At 41.9% G+C, this 17785-nt stretch overlaps 1 protein-coding gene across 1 annotated transcript in view; it reads right to left on the bottom strand.

Annotated features, from left to right (window-relative positions):
- Positions 1-5484: 5484 nt before the first annotated feature.
- The window catches only part of LOC146812797 (solute carrier family 2, facilitated glucose transporter member 3-like), a 43943-nt gene continuing 31642 nt past the window's right edge, over positions 5485-17785 (bottom strand). The window contains exons 5-10 of the mRNA XM_085619910.1: positions 11666-11828; positions 10082-10269; positions 8641-8745; positions 8260-8361; positions 7634-7837; positions 5485-7167 (exon numbers count right to left, since the gene is read on the bottom strand). Of these exons, the coding sequence (XP_085476036.1) occupies positions 6931-7167; positions 7634-7837; positions 8260-8361; positions 8641-8745; positions 10082-10269; positions 11666-11828 (999 nt within the window). The 3' untranslated portion in view covers positions 5485-6930. The remainder of the gene's footprint in view (positions 7168-7633; positions 7838-8259; positions 8362-8640; positions 8746-10081; positions 10270-11665; positions 11829-17785) is intronic.

The raw sequence follows: 17785 nt of genomic DNA, 5'->3' as shown, positions 1-17785 counted from the left end.
GTAGTAAGTGGATTTATTTTGGGTACTTTTTCAAACATTCCACAGGACCTCAAAGCCCATCATTACAATTAGGAGTTTAACAAGCTATCCAGGTAAAACTATCCAGATAATTAGAAATTTTCTACGAATACCGAAAAAATGGACTCTAAGATTGGCCCGGCCACACAAACATTTTTGTATATGAGCCAAATATTCTGATGCAAAATCCAATCAGGAAAAAGTTGTTCGGTTCAAGTTTTACAACGAGGCCCTTTATGACGTTTGCAAAATATATATTCTCCTGTCCTGGCCATTAATGCTCAAAGACATGAGGGACTTGGTCCAAAAATGAAATCACTCAAGGCAAGGCTATAAACCACCAGTAGATTTTGTTTTATTGCAAAACATAATTACTTACACCATTACAGTATTTAGAATGCATATAAAATATTTACATAACTTTGGAAACAAGTCCATAGGACACACAGACGTCTATTGACGATGTTCAATACAACAGTTTTCATCACAGTTGCACCCTGACAGACAGGACTGAACCCACAAACACAAGAGAGTGGGGGAGCAAATCTGGCAGATGGAGATGATTGGTTACATCCAACATCTTAGTTTGTGGCCACCAAGCACTCGTCCTGGCACAAACGGGCTTGACACCAGTCAACAAACACGTCCCAAGTGTGATTTGAGGAAGACTGATGTTGCGTTAGGGTGGAAGGCCATGAGAGGTGAAGGCTCTGGTTTTTATCCTCATTTTGCAACACTGTGAAGAATAAACTGCAAACCTAAGGCTAGGAACATGTGTCCTACTCATTTGAGACAGAGAGGTTGGCTTGGCCATAATGTACATCTACCGTGGATCTGCAAAGATGCAGAAAGTGAACATAGCTCTAGTAGCAGAACTGTCTTTACAATGCTTAAGTGTGAACTGTCACACCTTCTGCATACTTCTCAAGACCCTAACAACCTCTAGCGCGTCTGCTCAGCCGCTGCCACCAACTGGACCTGAATATTCAAGCCCCGCCTCAGGGGGCTCTCCTGGGCACAATTCTCTCCCAAGAATCCCCCCCCCCCCTTAAATCATTATATATACTCTATAAATATATTCATCTATATAGAAATATTTATATATTTGTTTCTATGATATATACATCTGGTACAATACAGACAAGACACGTTGAAGCCATTCACCAGCGTGCAGTCCCAACTTGGGTTGCAGGGAATGTGACTGCTGTTGCCAGGAAGCAGTGGGAGACCGTCCCGTGGTTCCCCCTTTCCCTCTGTGTGGTCACTATGCATGGGTCTTCAGATTTCACATTAGGTCATTAACATCTTGTGCCTTCTTGTAGGCTGACTTATTTAGGAGGTGGTAAACCAAGTCTTGCCAGCTCAAAGAATAGAGTGCTCTTTTTGAATAACAACAGGTCATGCAAGTAGTTGGAGTTACTTCAGCACAACTGATTTGAGTATTAACAATACAGTTTGCTGAAAAATGTTCACTTTGTCCCTGAAAAAAAAAAAATCCTACCATCGACAAAGTCCGTGAAACATTTAATCTGGCTCCCTTTAAGTCTGTCAAAATGTATTTTCGCATTGTGTGGGATGAAACTCCTTGAAAAGTGTTTTCTTCTGTAGTTTTTTCATCACCGTAATTCGCTAAACTTCCACTAGGCTCTTTTTTAATAATCATAGAAAAATCATAGTTCTGAGGTATAACGTTTTCGGTGTTCTAATTTGTTAAAAACATACAGATAACTGTTTGCCAAAATGTAAGCTTTTTTACAAATTTCACAACTGAAAAAACACAATTGCCAAATGCAGCAACTTTTAAAAGTATCGGGTGCAGTAAGATTGGATTGTGAAAATTAGCAGCACCGAATTTTAAGGCACAGCTAATACAGTGCAAAGGTGTAGCAAAACATCACCATAGTTTAAAGATGAACAACAGTGGACCCACCTATTTACATAATCTGACTAAACATCTATCATCTAAAATTCCTATGGAACAAACTTATAAACACCTTTCACTCCAACAACAGAGCAGGGCAAATATCAGACTTTCTGAAGTTTAGAAAATGTGTTTCACCAGAAAGGGTAGATTGTAATGGCTTGGTGGGCTTCACTACATTCTTCTGCTTACTCACATCTCCTGGACAGAGACTTTAAGCAACACATTTTCCTCGAAGTTCATATAAAGAAAACTTATTTTTTTTTTGTTGAGTCTTATATAGTGCAAACTAGACCGGAAGATATCAGGTATCAGAGCGCTTTACATGAGCACCAGTTTCGTTACAGATGGACACATTCATTTTTGTTAGGCACCGGGAAATTAAGTGATTTGCCCAGAATCACAGGATGTTGAGTGTCCCTGCCGAGACTCAAACCCGGTTCCCCAGATTCGAGGTCAACCGCTCTAGTCCTAAGGCTAAAACCCTCTCTGTTGGGGGAAACCTCTCGATTAATCTGCCAAAGGCCTCACAATATTACACGCTTGGGAATTTTGAAAATAGTGTGCCAAAGTGTGGTCCCAGTTGGCCACTATAGTGTCCAAGGCCAGCACTGACCTTTATAAAGTAAGGGATCTGTTCTCGACAACTTTCATCTATACTCACTTGGATCCACGTCAACATATTTCATTGGCCTGATTCAGAATTGGGCGGGTTGCTCAGTCTCAAACGTGAAGGACAGCTACTCCCCCTTATAACAAGTGCCATTGGATATAATGCACTTGTAATACGACAGGTAGGATATCCATCATGTTTCTGACAGAGTAACCCTGTCCGCCAAACTCGCAATCAGGACCTGTATTTTTTGTCGAGTTGCATCATACAGGCATCCAGACAAAATATGTCTCTGGTTGTTACCAAGTGTCCATCCCGCTTAAAGTATGAACCAAAGGCGCTGTTTAGATGCCGCAAAGTATTACCAGACAACTACACTTCCAGTGGAATCTGCACTTCTGAGCTCAAGAACAAGTATTGCAAGATACACTCAATGAAATCTCAGGTTTTTTTCCACAGGCACAAAGTTTGACATTTTGGGGGGGGGGGGAGGGGGAGTGCAAGGCATAATATTTGAGAAGTTGTTTTAAGGAGTGTACTGCACACTGGTAACTGTCTGGAAGATTGACACAATTTCACATGTATGTAGAAATAACAGACATACATGTATCTTACTCAAAACACAACACATGAACTTCACATTGGATCCCTGTGTAAAGTTAGACCCTAAGCAACTCATGAGTGGTATGTACGAGTTATTAGCCCCAGATAGAAGCGTTTCCTGAAGCTGGTACGGTAGTGGTAAACTTAGTAGGTAGTTTTCCTTTAGTTTGAATGTGACTTTTCCTTACAACAATGACTTATTAATATGGTGCTAATGGAACAGGATACCCATTTTAGCCCAACAATTAGGCCTTCATCCTTGCTCTAGTTTAATTGCGATTTTAAATAATTTGCATTTAAGGTCACGCTGTTTGTTTTGAGCACAGGCCATCATTGACTATAATTTTTAGGGGGTATTTAATGCATTCATGAAGAAAGCGGAGGCAAACTCAATCTGTCTCGCTTTGCGAATGCTATCAGCTTGCCTCTAATGGCTTTGCTAATGTTGCACGACCATTGGTAATTCCTATAGGGTGGCTAGCCATCTTGATATTGTATTTTTTTAAACTTCCAACTTGGCAGCTATCTTGAAAGTATACAAATTACAATTCCAAGATGGCTGCCAATGCTGACCCAATTTTGAAAGCACGGTCTTTGACATATTCAATAGAGGTGAGCGGTTGGCGACTGGAGAGGGGCAGCAGAAGAGAGGCTGGGAAGGAGAGCGAAAGACCACGAGGGGAGAGAAAAGCTGCTGAGATGAAGGAGATGCAACACCAGGCCGCAGTGGTGCTTTGTGTAGGGGGAGGGTTATTTGTGGTTTTATTTTTCTAGAGGGACTGGGCTATACAAATGATAACTGGGGGATGGGGAGAGGAGGGGGGTCAAGTAGCAACGGATAGGATGAAAGCATGCACTCAAAAAAAGTGTGTGAAACACAGAATGAGACAGAGGGGGGGGCGCAGGACATGCAATTCTGAGATGATATGAATCAGAAAAGAACAAATAGTTCCCTGACATCAAGGAAGTAGATGAATAGACTCAGTTAAACAAAAAAAGTGGGAAAATTAAATGATCCAGGGATGGGACAAATACAAGAACAGGGAGGAAAGCCATTGAATCAGGTAAAAGGATTAGAATGGACAAGCAAGCCATCCAATCAGAGCAAGGCCAAAGCCCACGCTATGTAGAATTGCGTACAATAGTGTCTGCGACAGCCAGGTGAAGCTGCCTGTAGCAAGACTGCAAATAGTACTCAAGTTAATTGTGCGTTGAATTATTTTCCCCTTACCACTCCACCCAGTCGAGTATCATACATTTGCATGTTTAAACAACAACATGCAAAATATGATTATATCTTTCGCAAAAATCCTTTTCATGCCTAGCTTTACATGCAGCTCTCTGCATTAGTACCAATACTGAAACATAAATAGATTGGCCTTTACCTCTGCCCATAGGAGTTTTACACTCACATCATTCTATTGGCTTTTTGGTGTAGCATTATGCTTTCTAGGATTTGCTTATTTTGATATGCATAAGGGGCGATTTTACATCTGAAAAGTACACTCAATCATCACTTTGTTTGTCACTTTTAATTCTTTATCTCATATATACATTCTATAAAGAAAGCAATTCTTTTTTTAATCTTACTTTTTTCCTAGAATTAGCAAAGCCATTAAAACAGGCTTCAATGTGCTAAATAGCATTGTGCTTGAAATATATGTAAACAAGATTGTGAATGGCTGTGTTTACATGGGTTTGCACTGTAAAAAGACATGTTTACTTTGCCAGTACCTATGCTATTTCTACCCTGGCAAGTTTATTGTTTTGCTTTCCTTTTTATTAGGAGTGGGAGGAACTTGCGTAGTTTTACGCTGTGCAATTCCTCAGAGTTACATTAAAAAACTGCGAGATTACGCAGAGGTCCGCCAACGGGCGATAATACACATGGCGCTGATTGTGCTGCAATTTAGTTCCAGTAGTGCAATCAGCCCTGAACAATCAACACGAACAGCACCACGTGATACGCAAGAGCGCGTGACCATTCACGGTGACTTTGATGCCGCTGGAGCTGAAAATCTACTCGAGCGGCAGTAAATCTACTCAAGAAGAAGCCCTCTGATCGTGACCACCCGCAATCGCCTGTGAACACCCATCCACATAAGAAAATTTTGCCGGGGATGGCAAATCTCGCTCTAATTTCTGAATGCTCACAGGAATAAATTGCTCCACGTAGTAATTGGCGGAATTTGACTGGAACTCCACATTACAAGAGTAAAGCAGAGTCACGCAAATACCGCCCACCCTTACTTCTTATTGCCACTTGTCTATCTGATGTCGCAACATCTGCACAGAGCTAAAAATAATGGCAAAGGTGATCCAGGTGTTTCAACCACTTAGGACTTAATTTATCACAAGCCAAAAAGCATTACAAAGCCAAAGCAGAATATCATAGTTCAGGACTTTTTCACATGACATCTCCTTAAACAGTAATCCAAAATGAATAAAATAAAAGCAATAGACCAATAAATAAAACATTGATATTATCTCTGTATCTCTGCACCTTTTATGCTTCTGCAGAATTGATGGCTTTTATTACATTTAGGGCATTGCCTCTATAGTTTGTCAATGTGTATGTATGAATATCTGTATTAAGTTCACATTAAAGAAAATAATGCATGGTTTGCTGCCTGGCATACACCTGAATGGCTAAAGAGCATTGTTGAAGACCAGGAAATCTAAGAGAAACTTGTAAACATCCCCTGCAAAGTGCATACCCAATCACATGAACACACACACACACTCATGCATACAAAATGCCACTCCTGATCATAGGACGGCCACAAACATACAAAAGACAATATCCATTTGCGACTCAAACTATTGATCAGGAAGGATGTGAAGTGAGGGGAATTGTTATATTGATACTGTGACAAGCCATATAGATTTGGTTCTTTTTGTTAACAAACGTTTCAGTGGAAATGTGAAGTAATGGCTTGCCCAGTCACAGTAATAAAACAATGAAATCTTGTTCCCTGCACCAAACTCACTTAAAAACACAAACACTATTTATCTTTTGTTCATAAAAATAAATGAAAATATATATTTTTTTAAAGTTCAATGTGAGACTTTTGTAGCTGATCCATTTCACTGAAGTTACTTTTGACCAATATATTGGATTTGTTTTTTTAGCCATTCTTTAAGAGGTTCTAAAATATCTTGCCTTCTGACATTTTCATTTACAGAGGCTAGCGTGTGAATGGTCGACCCGTATACCCACATTTAGTTGGTCTTCAGTCTCTCATTTTGGCAGATGATTCTCACTTCACGTGGGCCAACACGGTTTTGTCTAGGACCATGAACCGGGGAAAGCGGCTGTGCTTTATTAAAATGCTTCCAGAGCAAAATATGGTTCCTTGGATAGTTTCTACATCTAGGTGTCCCTTGACTATCTTCCAGGATGCAATTTCTCTTCTTACAGTAGGCTGCAGGGATCAGAACGAACAAGACCTGAGCATCTCTCCATTTCATGTTAAATTTTCCACTACATTCAGTGACTTTTCCTCCAGGACGTATCAGTGTATCAGTGTCCTGTCCAAAGGATTGAAAAATCTGACAATCGTTCCCTTAAAGGAGAACTTTCAAATTGTTATATTGAGCATTGAGAATTTGCCTGACGGAAGAGGTCTGCCCTAGCAGTCTGTAACCCTTTGTGTGTCTGCATGCACCTTTCCCATTTGTAGCCAGGAAGAGGGTGAAGTTCTAGCAGGTATTAAAGCAGGGTCTCTGGAGATTCTTCTTGACAGTCCTAAGAGGTGGTGAGTTGTCTGCCATCTTACACTGGTGGAGGGGAGGTTGGCTCTCCATCGACAGCTGGAGGAACCTCCTTGATGTTGGTTAACTCCACCATGGAACCTTTCTCCATGGCCTGCTCAGCTGATTGCTTTTCAAAGCCCCGAGAGATGTCTTCAAATGTCCGTCCCCTGGTCTCTGGAACTTTGAAGAAGGTGTAGATGAAGAAGATAAGGAGCAAGACAGCGAAGATGATGAAGACATAATTGCCACAGTATTCCTGGATGTTAAGAGAGAGAAGACATTGATAGTATGTTAGGAACAGGATATAGGTTTGTAGCTGATGTGTGGATTTAACAATGGTTGCTACCCCTGCTGTTGATATAAGTGGCATGTTGTAGCAGGTGAGAAGACCATGGGAGAATCCCCACAAAAGAAACTAGTACTCAGAGGCTGCAAACACTGACATCCACCTTAGTTCTACTGGTAAATATGGCTCTAAGCTCCTTGCCACCAAGGTGACCTCTGCCTGAACGGCATGGGCTGCCCTCACACTGACCACAAGCTGAGTGCTCCCAGTACTTATGAGTATCACAGTTAATGAATACATTCTGAGCTATCCAAGTGCTCATGGACAATACGAACAATAATAAGAAAGTTAGATACCCCACTGCTACAGGCTTAGAGCAATCACACACTCACAGTATGTGGGAATTCACTCCTATTTTTGGAGAACACTGGCTTACCGCTGCTACTGGGAAGAGCATGCCTACAAGGAAGTTGGCTGTCCAATTGGAACATCCAGAGACTGCCATGGCAGCTGGCCGCGGACCTTGGCTGAAGAGCTCCGCAACAATAAACCAAGGTATTGGGCCAGGTCCAATCTCAAAGAAGGCCACAAAGCCAAATATGGCCACCATACTGACATAACTCATCTGGAAGATGGTCTCCTGTGGAAAAAGAGAGAAAGAAGAAAAGACATAAGAGGAATTAACAAGGCGAAAGTAGAATGAAGGATATGAACAGCAGATGAGGTTACAGAGGCACATGCCTATCACCTGATAACCCATAAATATATGTGCATCATCACAGTCCTAAAGGCATGATGGCCACCAATAACTAACTGGTGAATGACCTATAACCCCACATGTTTTCACTTTTACTCTATGTGTATCATCACTAACTTGCAGGTTTATCAATTCTAAAGTCAAGTCCCTCTGCCGACCTGCCCATTATGCTCGACATATAACACTACTCATTCAAGCAATATCAACACGTCACGCCACCTGCTGCCTTAGGCCTATCACATGTTTCACCTTCCATAGCCCTGCCTTGAGGTATAAGAAGGTAAGCATGTTGATGAAGTTCTCACCCTGAGTGTGAGTGCAATGGTCATCAGTATGGCACCAAAGAACATCCCGCCAAGACCTATCAGGTGAAGGGTACGGCGTCCTGCTCGATCAATCAGAAACAGCTGCAAAATGAAAAAGATATATAGAAACTGATAATGTGCCCCAGTCAATTGGTGGGTGGCACAGTTAAGTTTGAAGTTTGCAAAAAACAAAAACATAGCATTAGTCTATTAGCTCTGAGCATGCTCCCACCAATCCCTGAATCTGCAGGCTTTCTCATTATTCTTAGTCTGCCCATTTCCTTCGCTCTCTCTTTATTTGAGCTCAAGTAGTTCCTCTATTTTTCACCTGCCCACAATATCACTCTTTTCTGAGCCCTATGGTATTCCAATGAGCCTTACCGAGACAACGGTGAAGACAACGTTGACAATTCCAGCACCAATAGTAGCGTAGACTGGTTCGGTAACACCGGCACTTTCAAAGATCCTAGTGGAGTAGTAGAAGACCTTGAGGAAGAAAAAGAAGGCATGATGTCTCTCAAACGTCAGAACCTAAATCCACATTCAATCTCACTAGATGGTGATGCACAACTTGAAACACAATCATCTTGCAACCACTGCGAAGTTGGTTGCCACCTGCTAATTAGTTGTCATTGAAGAAATTGTGACCATGCGTCCAGCAACACAAAATTAAATCCTAATGCACAGCAACATGTCCCATCCTGACATCCTTTGTCTACAAACATAATGTCACAACCTGAGCTCTTAACAATAACCACTGGTGGCAATGATGTTTGTGTAAACCCCAGAGATCCTACAACCATGAATTGCTAATACACTCCTAGAACATGGTTGCTTATTTTTATCAAATGCTCACTCTGCTTCAATAATATTCTTTGTCCAATGTCATGATATTGTGAGTTGCATTCACAGTAGGATCAATTGTGCTTGTTTCCAATAGACGGCAAGAGCAGCTATTTGCCGACAATGCTGGTGAGGCTGTTGTGGGTTTGTGTATCACATAATATGGCTTGATAAACTCTCATTGACCGCATGGTGAACTGCCTGTTTATTCTAAACTTATAGCAAGTGTCAACATTGTCCATTGAAGTAAATTTGCTTACTACTTGGTTCCAATTTTGAATCCTCATCCCTTCATCTTGGGACTCTGAAAGCAATCATTGTAAGAATCAAATACTCTCCAGTTAATGAGTGCTGCCAAATCAGGTCATGGCAAACTGGCGGCACAGTAGGACTCTTCTATCTTCCACAATATGAATCTATGGAAGCCTGATCAAATATTAAACTTCACGAAGATAAAATGCTCATTAGTGATTGTTATATTGAGAACTAGGAGACATTAGCGGTATTATACCAGCTTTTCTTTCTCTACGTCTGGAGGCTTTCATACATCTGTCCTATAAAGATTTAAAGGCACATACTCACTTAGCTTCTGGACCTACACAAGAGCACTGACCAGATTACGCTTATGTAGGGAGACCAGTGTGATCATAAGCGACATCAGCTTTCTCCTCCTTAACCGTGGACCTATTATGTTCTATGATAAAAGTTTGCTCACACTGCTAGAGATTTTAAGTATTTCACTGTTGTTTCTGCACATGATTTTGGGTCACCAGCATCAATGGTAGCCATTACTTTAATGTTTCAATAGAGAGTATTGCTTTCACTTTGTATAGATGAGTTAAACTTTTGGCTAATCTTGAATAGTGTTCTGTGGACATTTAGTTCTAAATTTGGTTTCCCGCTAGTGTTTCCCATGTCGAGATATAAGAAGGGAACCTGAGCCTTCCCAGTGCTATGGATAAGTGAAAATAGAACTTACAGCATTGATGCCCGACAGCTGCTGAGAGAGCTGCAGTACAATGGCAATAAAGATGGGTTGGCGGTACTTGCTCAAGCGGAAGAGCTCGATGATGGACACCGGCTTCTCCTGTGACATCTTGGCACTTTCCTCCTTCATCTCCTGTATGTCCTGTGATACATCATATGTGCCATGCAACTTTCTCATAACTGGGTAAAGAATTGTAGAATCCTGATTAATAAACACATAGGCTGGCATAACATCTTCTCTCCTCCTTCTTTCTCAGCCCACTCTTCAAATCCTTTAAGGCGTTATAAGAAGTGCCACTGCTCATAATTAATCTACAGCTAATTTTTAATAGCAGGAAACTCACTGCCCTTGATAAGCTCCCAACAGACAGTAGATGTCCTACTCTTACTATAGTGTTTCACTTGGTATAAGAAGTCCAGCCCACAATAGTTTCCCACTTGGTATCAGAATATACACCACCCACAATGGTCTATGCACAGTTTTCAGAAAAACCTCCAAACTTCCAGCATGCCTCTGAAGCTCTACTACCATCTGTAATATCCCAATATGCACCATACAGCCAATCAAACATTCATACCCCCAAACAACCACTACAAGTATAAAACCCTTCAATCTCCAGACAGCTGTCAGAAGCCCCATCACTTCCACTTATTTCCTGACTGCAGATATTACAATATTCTAATCAATCTTTAGTCAAGTCTCAGAAGACTCACCACAGCGAATAACATCCCAATGAGTTTCACAAGTCTACCCACCTCAATAATCTTCCAATGTATGCCCCTTGGTGATTAACATTTATCCCCAGAAGCCCTCAATAGTTCCACCATACTCAATAGTCTCCAAACAGGTAACAAAGCCCCTCTACCTTCAAACCTCTTCCATCAAGCCCCAGAAGCCCTAACACATAGCGTAATCCTCAGAAAGCTATCAGGATCCACCACCACCTTCAATAACCTCCTGAGAGCTATTACTGGGAATAATCTCCCAACATGTATCGGAAATCATATCATCCTCAATAATCTCCAATTCACCTGCCACATCACCCTCAATAGTCTCCTGGAAGGTATCAAAAGACCCACCATTCACAGTGATCATCAGACAGCCATCTAAAGTTCCACCATCCTCAAAAACCTCCCAACAGATACTCACCACCGTCAATAATAAGTGATAATTATGGAACAACCCAATGGTCTCAATGACCTCCAGGGGCGTATCAGAAGAAACACCGCCTTTTAGAGTCTATTGGTCTTGGAAACCACAGAACTGTCAATATTCTATTGTGAGCTCTCAGAAGCCATGCTATTGGAAGTCATCCACCAGTGGTTAGCACTGCTGCTTAGAATAAAGACTCATCAATCAACCAGTGTAGTTAAGAACCTCATGGTACGCGCTGTGCCCAGCTTCAGCATTCCTATTTCTCTTGGGGACCCAGGCACAGTTCCCCCATTGAGGCAAGATAGCCCTGCAACTGCCAGAATGACTCGGTGCCTCAGTTCTGGGCTCCTATTCTATATGCCTGCAGAAAGTACGTTGAGAGGGACTCTGCCCATAGAAGAGCGGGAAAACCTCACGTACTGGCCTGCGCTCGCTCCTCCTCCATTTTGATGATGAGTAGGAAACGCGGGCTCTCTGGGCAGAAGGGCAGCAGACCGATCTGTATGAAGGCTGGGAAGACAGTGAAGCCAAGGAGAAGGGGCCAGAGGCGCTCAGTCCCCATGATGACATTGAGTCCGAAGACCTGCAGAGAGAAGAGGGCAAGAGACAGAGAGGAGACAGGCCAAGGGATAAAGAATAGCGGATAGGAGGGGTTGCAGGTGAAAATACAAGAGAGGGATGAAGTAATGATTTGAGAGAAGAAAGGTAGCAAAAAGGATGGAAGGGGGATTAAAGGAAATAGAGAGAGAGAGAAATAGTTGGTAGGTGGAACCAAGAAAAAGAGGAAGGAAGGTAAAAAGCGATGGAGAAGGGTTAATAAACTGATATTACTGGCAGTGTTTTCATATTTTTAAAAAGACTTATATTCTGCAAGGGCTGTTAACACAACACCAAGATTAGAACATAATGGGTCTGATTTACAGAGGTAAATGCACTTGTTTCCGTAAGTTAACTCTTTTCTTTGGTATTCACAAACTACAAGTTAATAGTACGTTTATGAGTGCAGAGACTCGGCAGTCTGGGTGGAGAACTCCACACGTAAAAAGATAGGCCTGTCCTAAACTTACTATTAACTCATGGTTGGTGAATACCCAAAAAAGAGTAAACTTACACAAAAGTGCATGTGTACCTTTGTGAATCAGGCCCACTGTCTGCAGGTTCACACACTAATCAGCAAACATATCTATCAAGTGGCCTATGACAAATTACCTGACAAATTCTCTATGCCATCCTTCTCAGTACATAATCTGCCCCCTCCGCTGCCTCACTTCCCACCCCGCATTGTGGTTTCTGCCCCTACCTTCACTCTGACAGTCCCCTTCACACACATCTATCATTGCCCTTATCAAACATATAGGGCCTCATGTAGGTAGCCAAATACCGGTCGGTAACGGCCGATTTTCGGTAATTATACCGTTACCGACCGGTATTTTGGCCATTGGTATGTAGGGGGACATATTTTGCTTTCGGAATTTACCGAATCGGTAAAATTACCGATTCGGTAATAATACCGAATCGGTAATGTTACCGAATCGGTAACTTTTCCGAATCGGTAATTTTACCGATTCGGTAAATTCCGAAAGCAAAATCGAGATGTAGGGGGAGTGTGTGTGTGTGTTTATGAGTCGGTATTTACCACCAACTTATAGTTGGTGGTAAATAATGAATGTATGTGTAAATGCATTTTTACGCGCGTAGCAGTGTGCAATGTGGCATACATACATGCCCTTAGGGCATGTATGTGTGCCAAATGTGCACACATGGCCGAATCAGGGGTGCAACAGGGTGTCAATGTGACACCCTGCCACCCTTGTATGTGTTCCCCCCATTACCGAATCGGTATTTACCGATTCGGTAATGAGGCATACCTTCCCATCAATGGGAAGGTATGCCTCATTACCGAATCGGTAAATACCGATTCGGTAATTACCGACTAGTAACGAATCGGTAAAAATTACCGACTCATTACCTACATACGAGTTACCACTTCTTAAATACCGAGTCGGTACGGCTCGGTATTTAAGAAGTGGTAACTGGTACGCTACCTACATGAGGCCCATAGTGTCTTCCCAGCGAGTTTACCCATAAATGACTATGCCACACACGGAGCTTAGTATCACACGTCTGTATTCGTCTGCGTGTAACTACAAACTCAACATTGTAAAGCGACCTTCATTGCAATATACTCTATTCATTATATCATAGCTCTACGCAGTTCATCAGGTGCCAAAAGGGTTCTGTCATTGTTTATTCGCAAGACACTACACACATATACATTTAAGTCTCTTCAATTAATCTCTTTGGCGCAGTAATTGTTCGACCTGAACGCTTCGTGTGACGTTGATACCTTCCGCTATCATGATCCAATATCTGCTGTGATGGTGAAAACGGAGCAGCAGTCACTAGTGCTTCAGAATTGGTCCCTACTTCACCATGGAGATCTGGTGTACAATGAATCACATGCCAAAAGTGAGACGAGTTTCTGGTATAAGTTTTCCCAGGGTGTTGGGCAGTCACCATGTGTCCTATGGTCGACACCATTTGAAAAGATTTTGCATCAATGGGAGCATCAGATTTTTTTTCCTGATCTGACGTGCGAGTACTCTGTTTCCTCTCTGGAAGACGATGTTTTTTGCATGTCGTCTTCGATCAGCATCTGTCTTCATCTTTTGTTTCTGAACCAAGTCCCTCATATGAGTTGCATTCTCATCTCCTTCCCTCTGATTGGTCTACTGAGGTATCTTGGTTGTCATTGCTCTCCTGAACATTAATGTCGCCAGACTTTCACCAGTGGTTGAGTGAGGTGTTGAACGGTAAGCTCTCAATGTAGAGTTTAACACAATTTGTAAATTGAGCTTTTAAAGAGTAGCATGCTGGACAGTTTTCTTTAGCACACTCATTAATCTTAACCAGTCCACTAGTCTACGGCCACAGAGGAGTTACATGATTTACAATCAGATGCTCAAAGAAGTCTTTGAACATCCGACTATTAAAAGACAGGCCATTGTCAGATTTTAGTATGGCTGGAGCATCCCATGTTGCAAAGATGCCATCCAGTCTCTCAATGACTCCGTCTTGAGTGGTGGGTGAGAGATCCTCAATTAATGGAAATCACAAGTATCATCCACGATCACCATCAGGTGATGTCAGTGGGCGAGTGAATTGAAAAAGTCAATGGCTATTCTCTCCCAGGTATGAATCAGGAGTTCTGACATATTTAGAGTGTGTTGAGTTACTCCTGTAGAAAGGCAGTTGCATAGATGGCAGGCCTTAAATTTCTTCTCAAGCCGCTCGTTGAGATACGGAAACCAGACTCGGTTTCCAAGAGCTCTTTTTGTGGCAACAGTTCACTGTGTCCTTCATGGGCCGCTTCAATCATTTTCTGCCACAGACTCTCCGAAATCAAGATTCTTGACCTTTGCAACGTAACTCCCTTTTGAGTTATGGACGGCTCATATTTGACATTCCTATATGTTGATATTCACCCTTGAAGATGACAAGTCAAGCGTGCTGGTTCCATGACTCATGTGTAATTCTATCTTTCAAATTTATCATGTCACTCTTGTGGCTCATGACAGTGATAATCTGGGCTAACGAAATGGCAGCTGGTGTGTTTGATTTCACAATAAAATTGATGTAAACTTAAGCTGACTTGGAAGGAGTGCCATGACCTTGAATGGACACTATGGAAAAGTCATCAGTAGAGCTCTGAACCTTTCCTGGATTATGCACAATTTTATAATTGTACTCTTGTAGCCATAGTCCCTAACGTTCAATGCTAGGAAGCATCTTGGCCTTTGGATTGCCAAATATTGTTAGTACAGCTTGATGATCAGTTAACAGCGTTAAAGGCTTTCTGTGCAGAAATACATGAAAGTGTTCACATGGCCATACCACGGCTAAACTTTATTTTTCAGATTGTAAGCACGTTCTAGCTGGGATAAACTCCTATTTGCATATGCCACAATATGTCTTCGAGCATTCGGGTGTCCTCTGTGCTGTACAAGTATAGCACCTAAACCATCTCAGCTAGCGTCAACAAAAACCTCTGTATAAAGTTTCGGATTGAAAAAAGCCCTTTCAGAAGCATTCTCAATGGGTTGTTTGATATTTTTTAAACTGTTCTCACATTGCTGTGACCACTGAAACGAAACATTATTTTTCCTCAACTCTCTCAATGGAGCACTTACAGTGGCAAAGTCTCCTATATATCTAAAACAGTAGGTGGCCATGCCAAGAAATGAACACACCATTGCAACATCCTGTAGGGGATCAGCATTTGACAGCGCTTGTGCTTTAGCAGGATCTGGTGTCATACCCCATCAGAAAAAATATAATAAAATAAGAATTTTAACTTTGTCTTAAGGAACTCATATTTATCTGCATTCAAAGACAAACCAGCATCAGCCATTAAACGACATACTTGTGTGAGAGCCTTATCGCGCTCTTTTTGGTTAGCTCCGAAAACCAATGTTTCATCACTATAATTGAATGCATTCATGACAGGCTGTAGGATAGGTCAGTTGACGTCTTGAAAAAGTTCTGTCGCTGATGACACACAAAAGCTGAGCCTTTTGTATCGAAACAAACCAACATGTTGTAATGTACCTTCAGTTGGCCCGGATCAGATTCCGCTGGAGTTTTATAAAATCTTTAAGGACTCTATTGGACAAGATTTGATCAAGGTTATGCTGCTGGCGCAAAAAGGGGGCCCTGTACCTGAGTCGTGGGCAGGAGCAGATATTGTGGTTTTTCTGAAAAAAGATAAACCAGCAAGAGATCCGGGCTCATATCGCCCTATTACACCATTGAACAGCGACGGCAACCATTTACTTTCAGTGTCATTTTAGGGCAATGTTTGAATGACTTCGGTGCTTTGGCATGTCAACATATCTTTGACTGATATTTTTCTTCACATTTGGCTAGTCCAACATGCACATGCTTTTCTGAAGTAAACATCAACATGGCACAACCATCTTCTTCACTTTCACTTGATACTGATATGTAGGAACTGTTTGTCGACAATTTAGATGACAATGAACTTCGTTCAGTATCGATTTGTCATACCTGATGTCTCCGCTGGGCCTTGTAGGTATGCGTTGAATGTTGCATCTGTAACGTTCTGGCAGTAATTGTCTTCGCGTCATGATGCACTTGTCTTTCCTTTTGCTTTGTACACCATCACAAAATGGTTCCTCTTCCCACAGGCCTTACACATCTGTCCAATGGCAGGACATTTGTCGTCGTATAGAAACGAAAATCCACATCTAAAACATAACATCTTTTTACGTGTAGACATCACCTTGTGTCCTTCAGTCTTTTGCTTTGACTTGCTTTTCACACTCCTGATTGATTCATTCAGGACACCTCCCACCTCCATGTCAGTAGCTTGTCGATTGGCACACTCTTCAGCTCTAGCAGCAATTAACACTTGTTACAGACTCAGAGTTTCTCTCAGCATTCGCCATCTGAATGAATCGGACAAGCATCCGTCAATGACCCTGATACGTGTGGCTTCTTTATCATTGAATTAATTGAACTGACAGTGTTTGATGAGTGTGCAAGTCTTTCTACCACTTCATCAATGGTTTTGCCAACTTTCTGTCATTCTTGACTGAAAATATATCTTTCCTAGTCAACATTGGGCATTGAATTGAACTTGAGATTCAAGGTTTCTTTAATCTGACGGCATTTGATTTCTTTGTCAGTTTGGGGCATTTTCTTTATGACTTCATTTATGTCATCACCAGCAAGATTTCTAAGGTATTTGATAATCTTTCTGTTATCAGTCTCTTAAAGTGCACCACTGGAATCTTCAAATGTCTCAATCCACATAGTCCATCAGTCACCATTATTTTGCTTTTTGGCGGTATCAAATAATGATGGTGATTTCAAGAAAGCAGCAGCGTTGTAGACCAGTGTGGAACTTGATGAGGCAGGATGTGGCGGTCTTTTGGCCACTGTTTCTAAGGTATTGTCAATGAGACATTGTGACGTATTGGCCTCTTGATCATCCTTGATTATAACTGGAAATGTGATTTTTTTCTTGTTCTCTATTGGAACAACAACCTGCCACTATTCCGAACTCCTCACTGACTTTCAATCTTCAAAGAACTGTGGAGTTGTTCTGAGCCCCACTTAGGGGCTTTGGTGGCTCACCTCTTCAGGTATGGGTGGCTCCGTACGCACAACCCCAGGCGCTTGTCCTTGGGCTGCTTTGCCCAGTCCTGTGGTCTCTTTAATCACTTCTGGTAAGCAGACAACTGTTTCTTGCATCTAGGTTGCTTTGCTTCTAGTGTCTCTGTGAACTTGCTTACAACTGGGTGATCTCTGCCTCAAAGCACGTGCAGTGTTATCTTGCGATTGACTGCCGCTTTGTACTTTATAACACCGGGTTCATCTCTGCTTGGCAGCTCTTGTAATTGTAGCAATATCACTCTGTACTAGGTTTGGCTCTATGTTGCATAGTAGCGGGGTACCTTTATGTATGGCCTGACCAACGACATGTTGATTCTCTGTTAATGCTTTTGTTTTCACCTG

Source organism: Triturus cristatus, chromosome 7, assembly GCF_964204655.1.
Source record: "Triturus cristatus chromosome 7, aTriCri1.1, whole genome shotgun sequence".
Lineage (NCBI taxonomy): Eukaryota > Metazoa > Chordata > Amphibia > Caudata > Salamandridae > Triturus > Triturus cristatus.
Note: the sequence above shows the minus strand (reverse complement) of the source record. Positions and strands in the feature narration are given on the sequence as shown.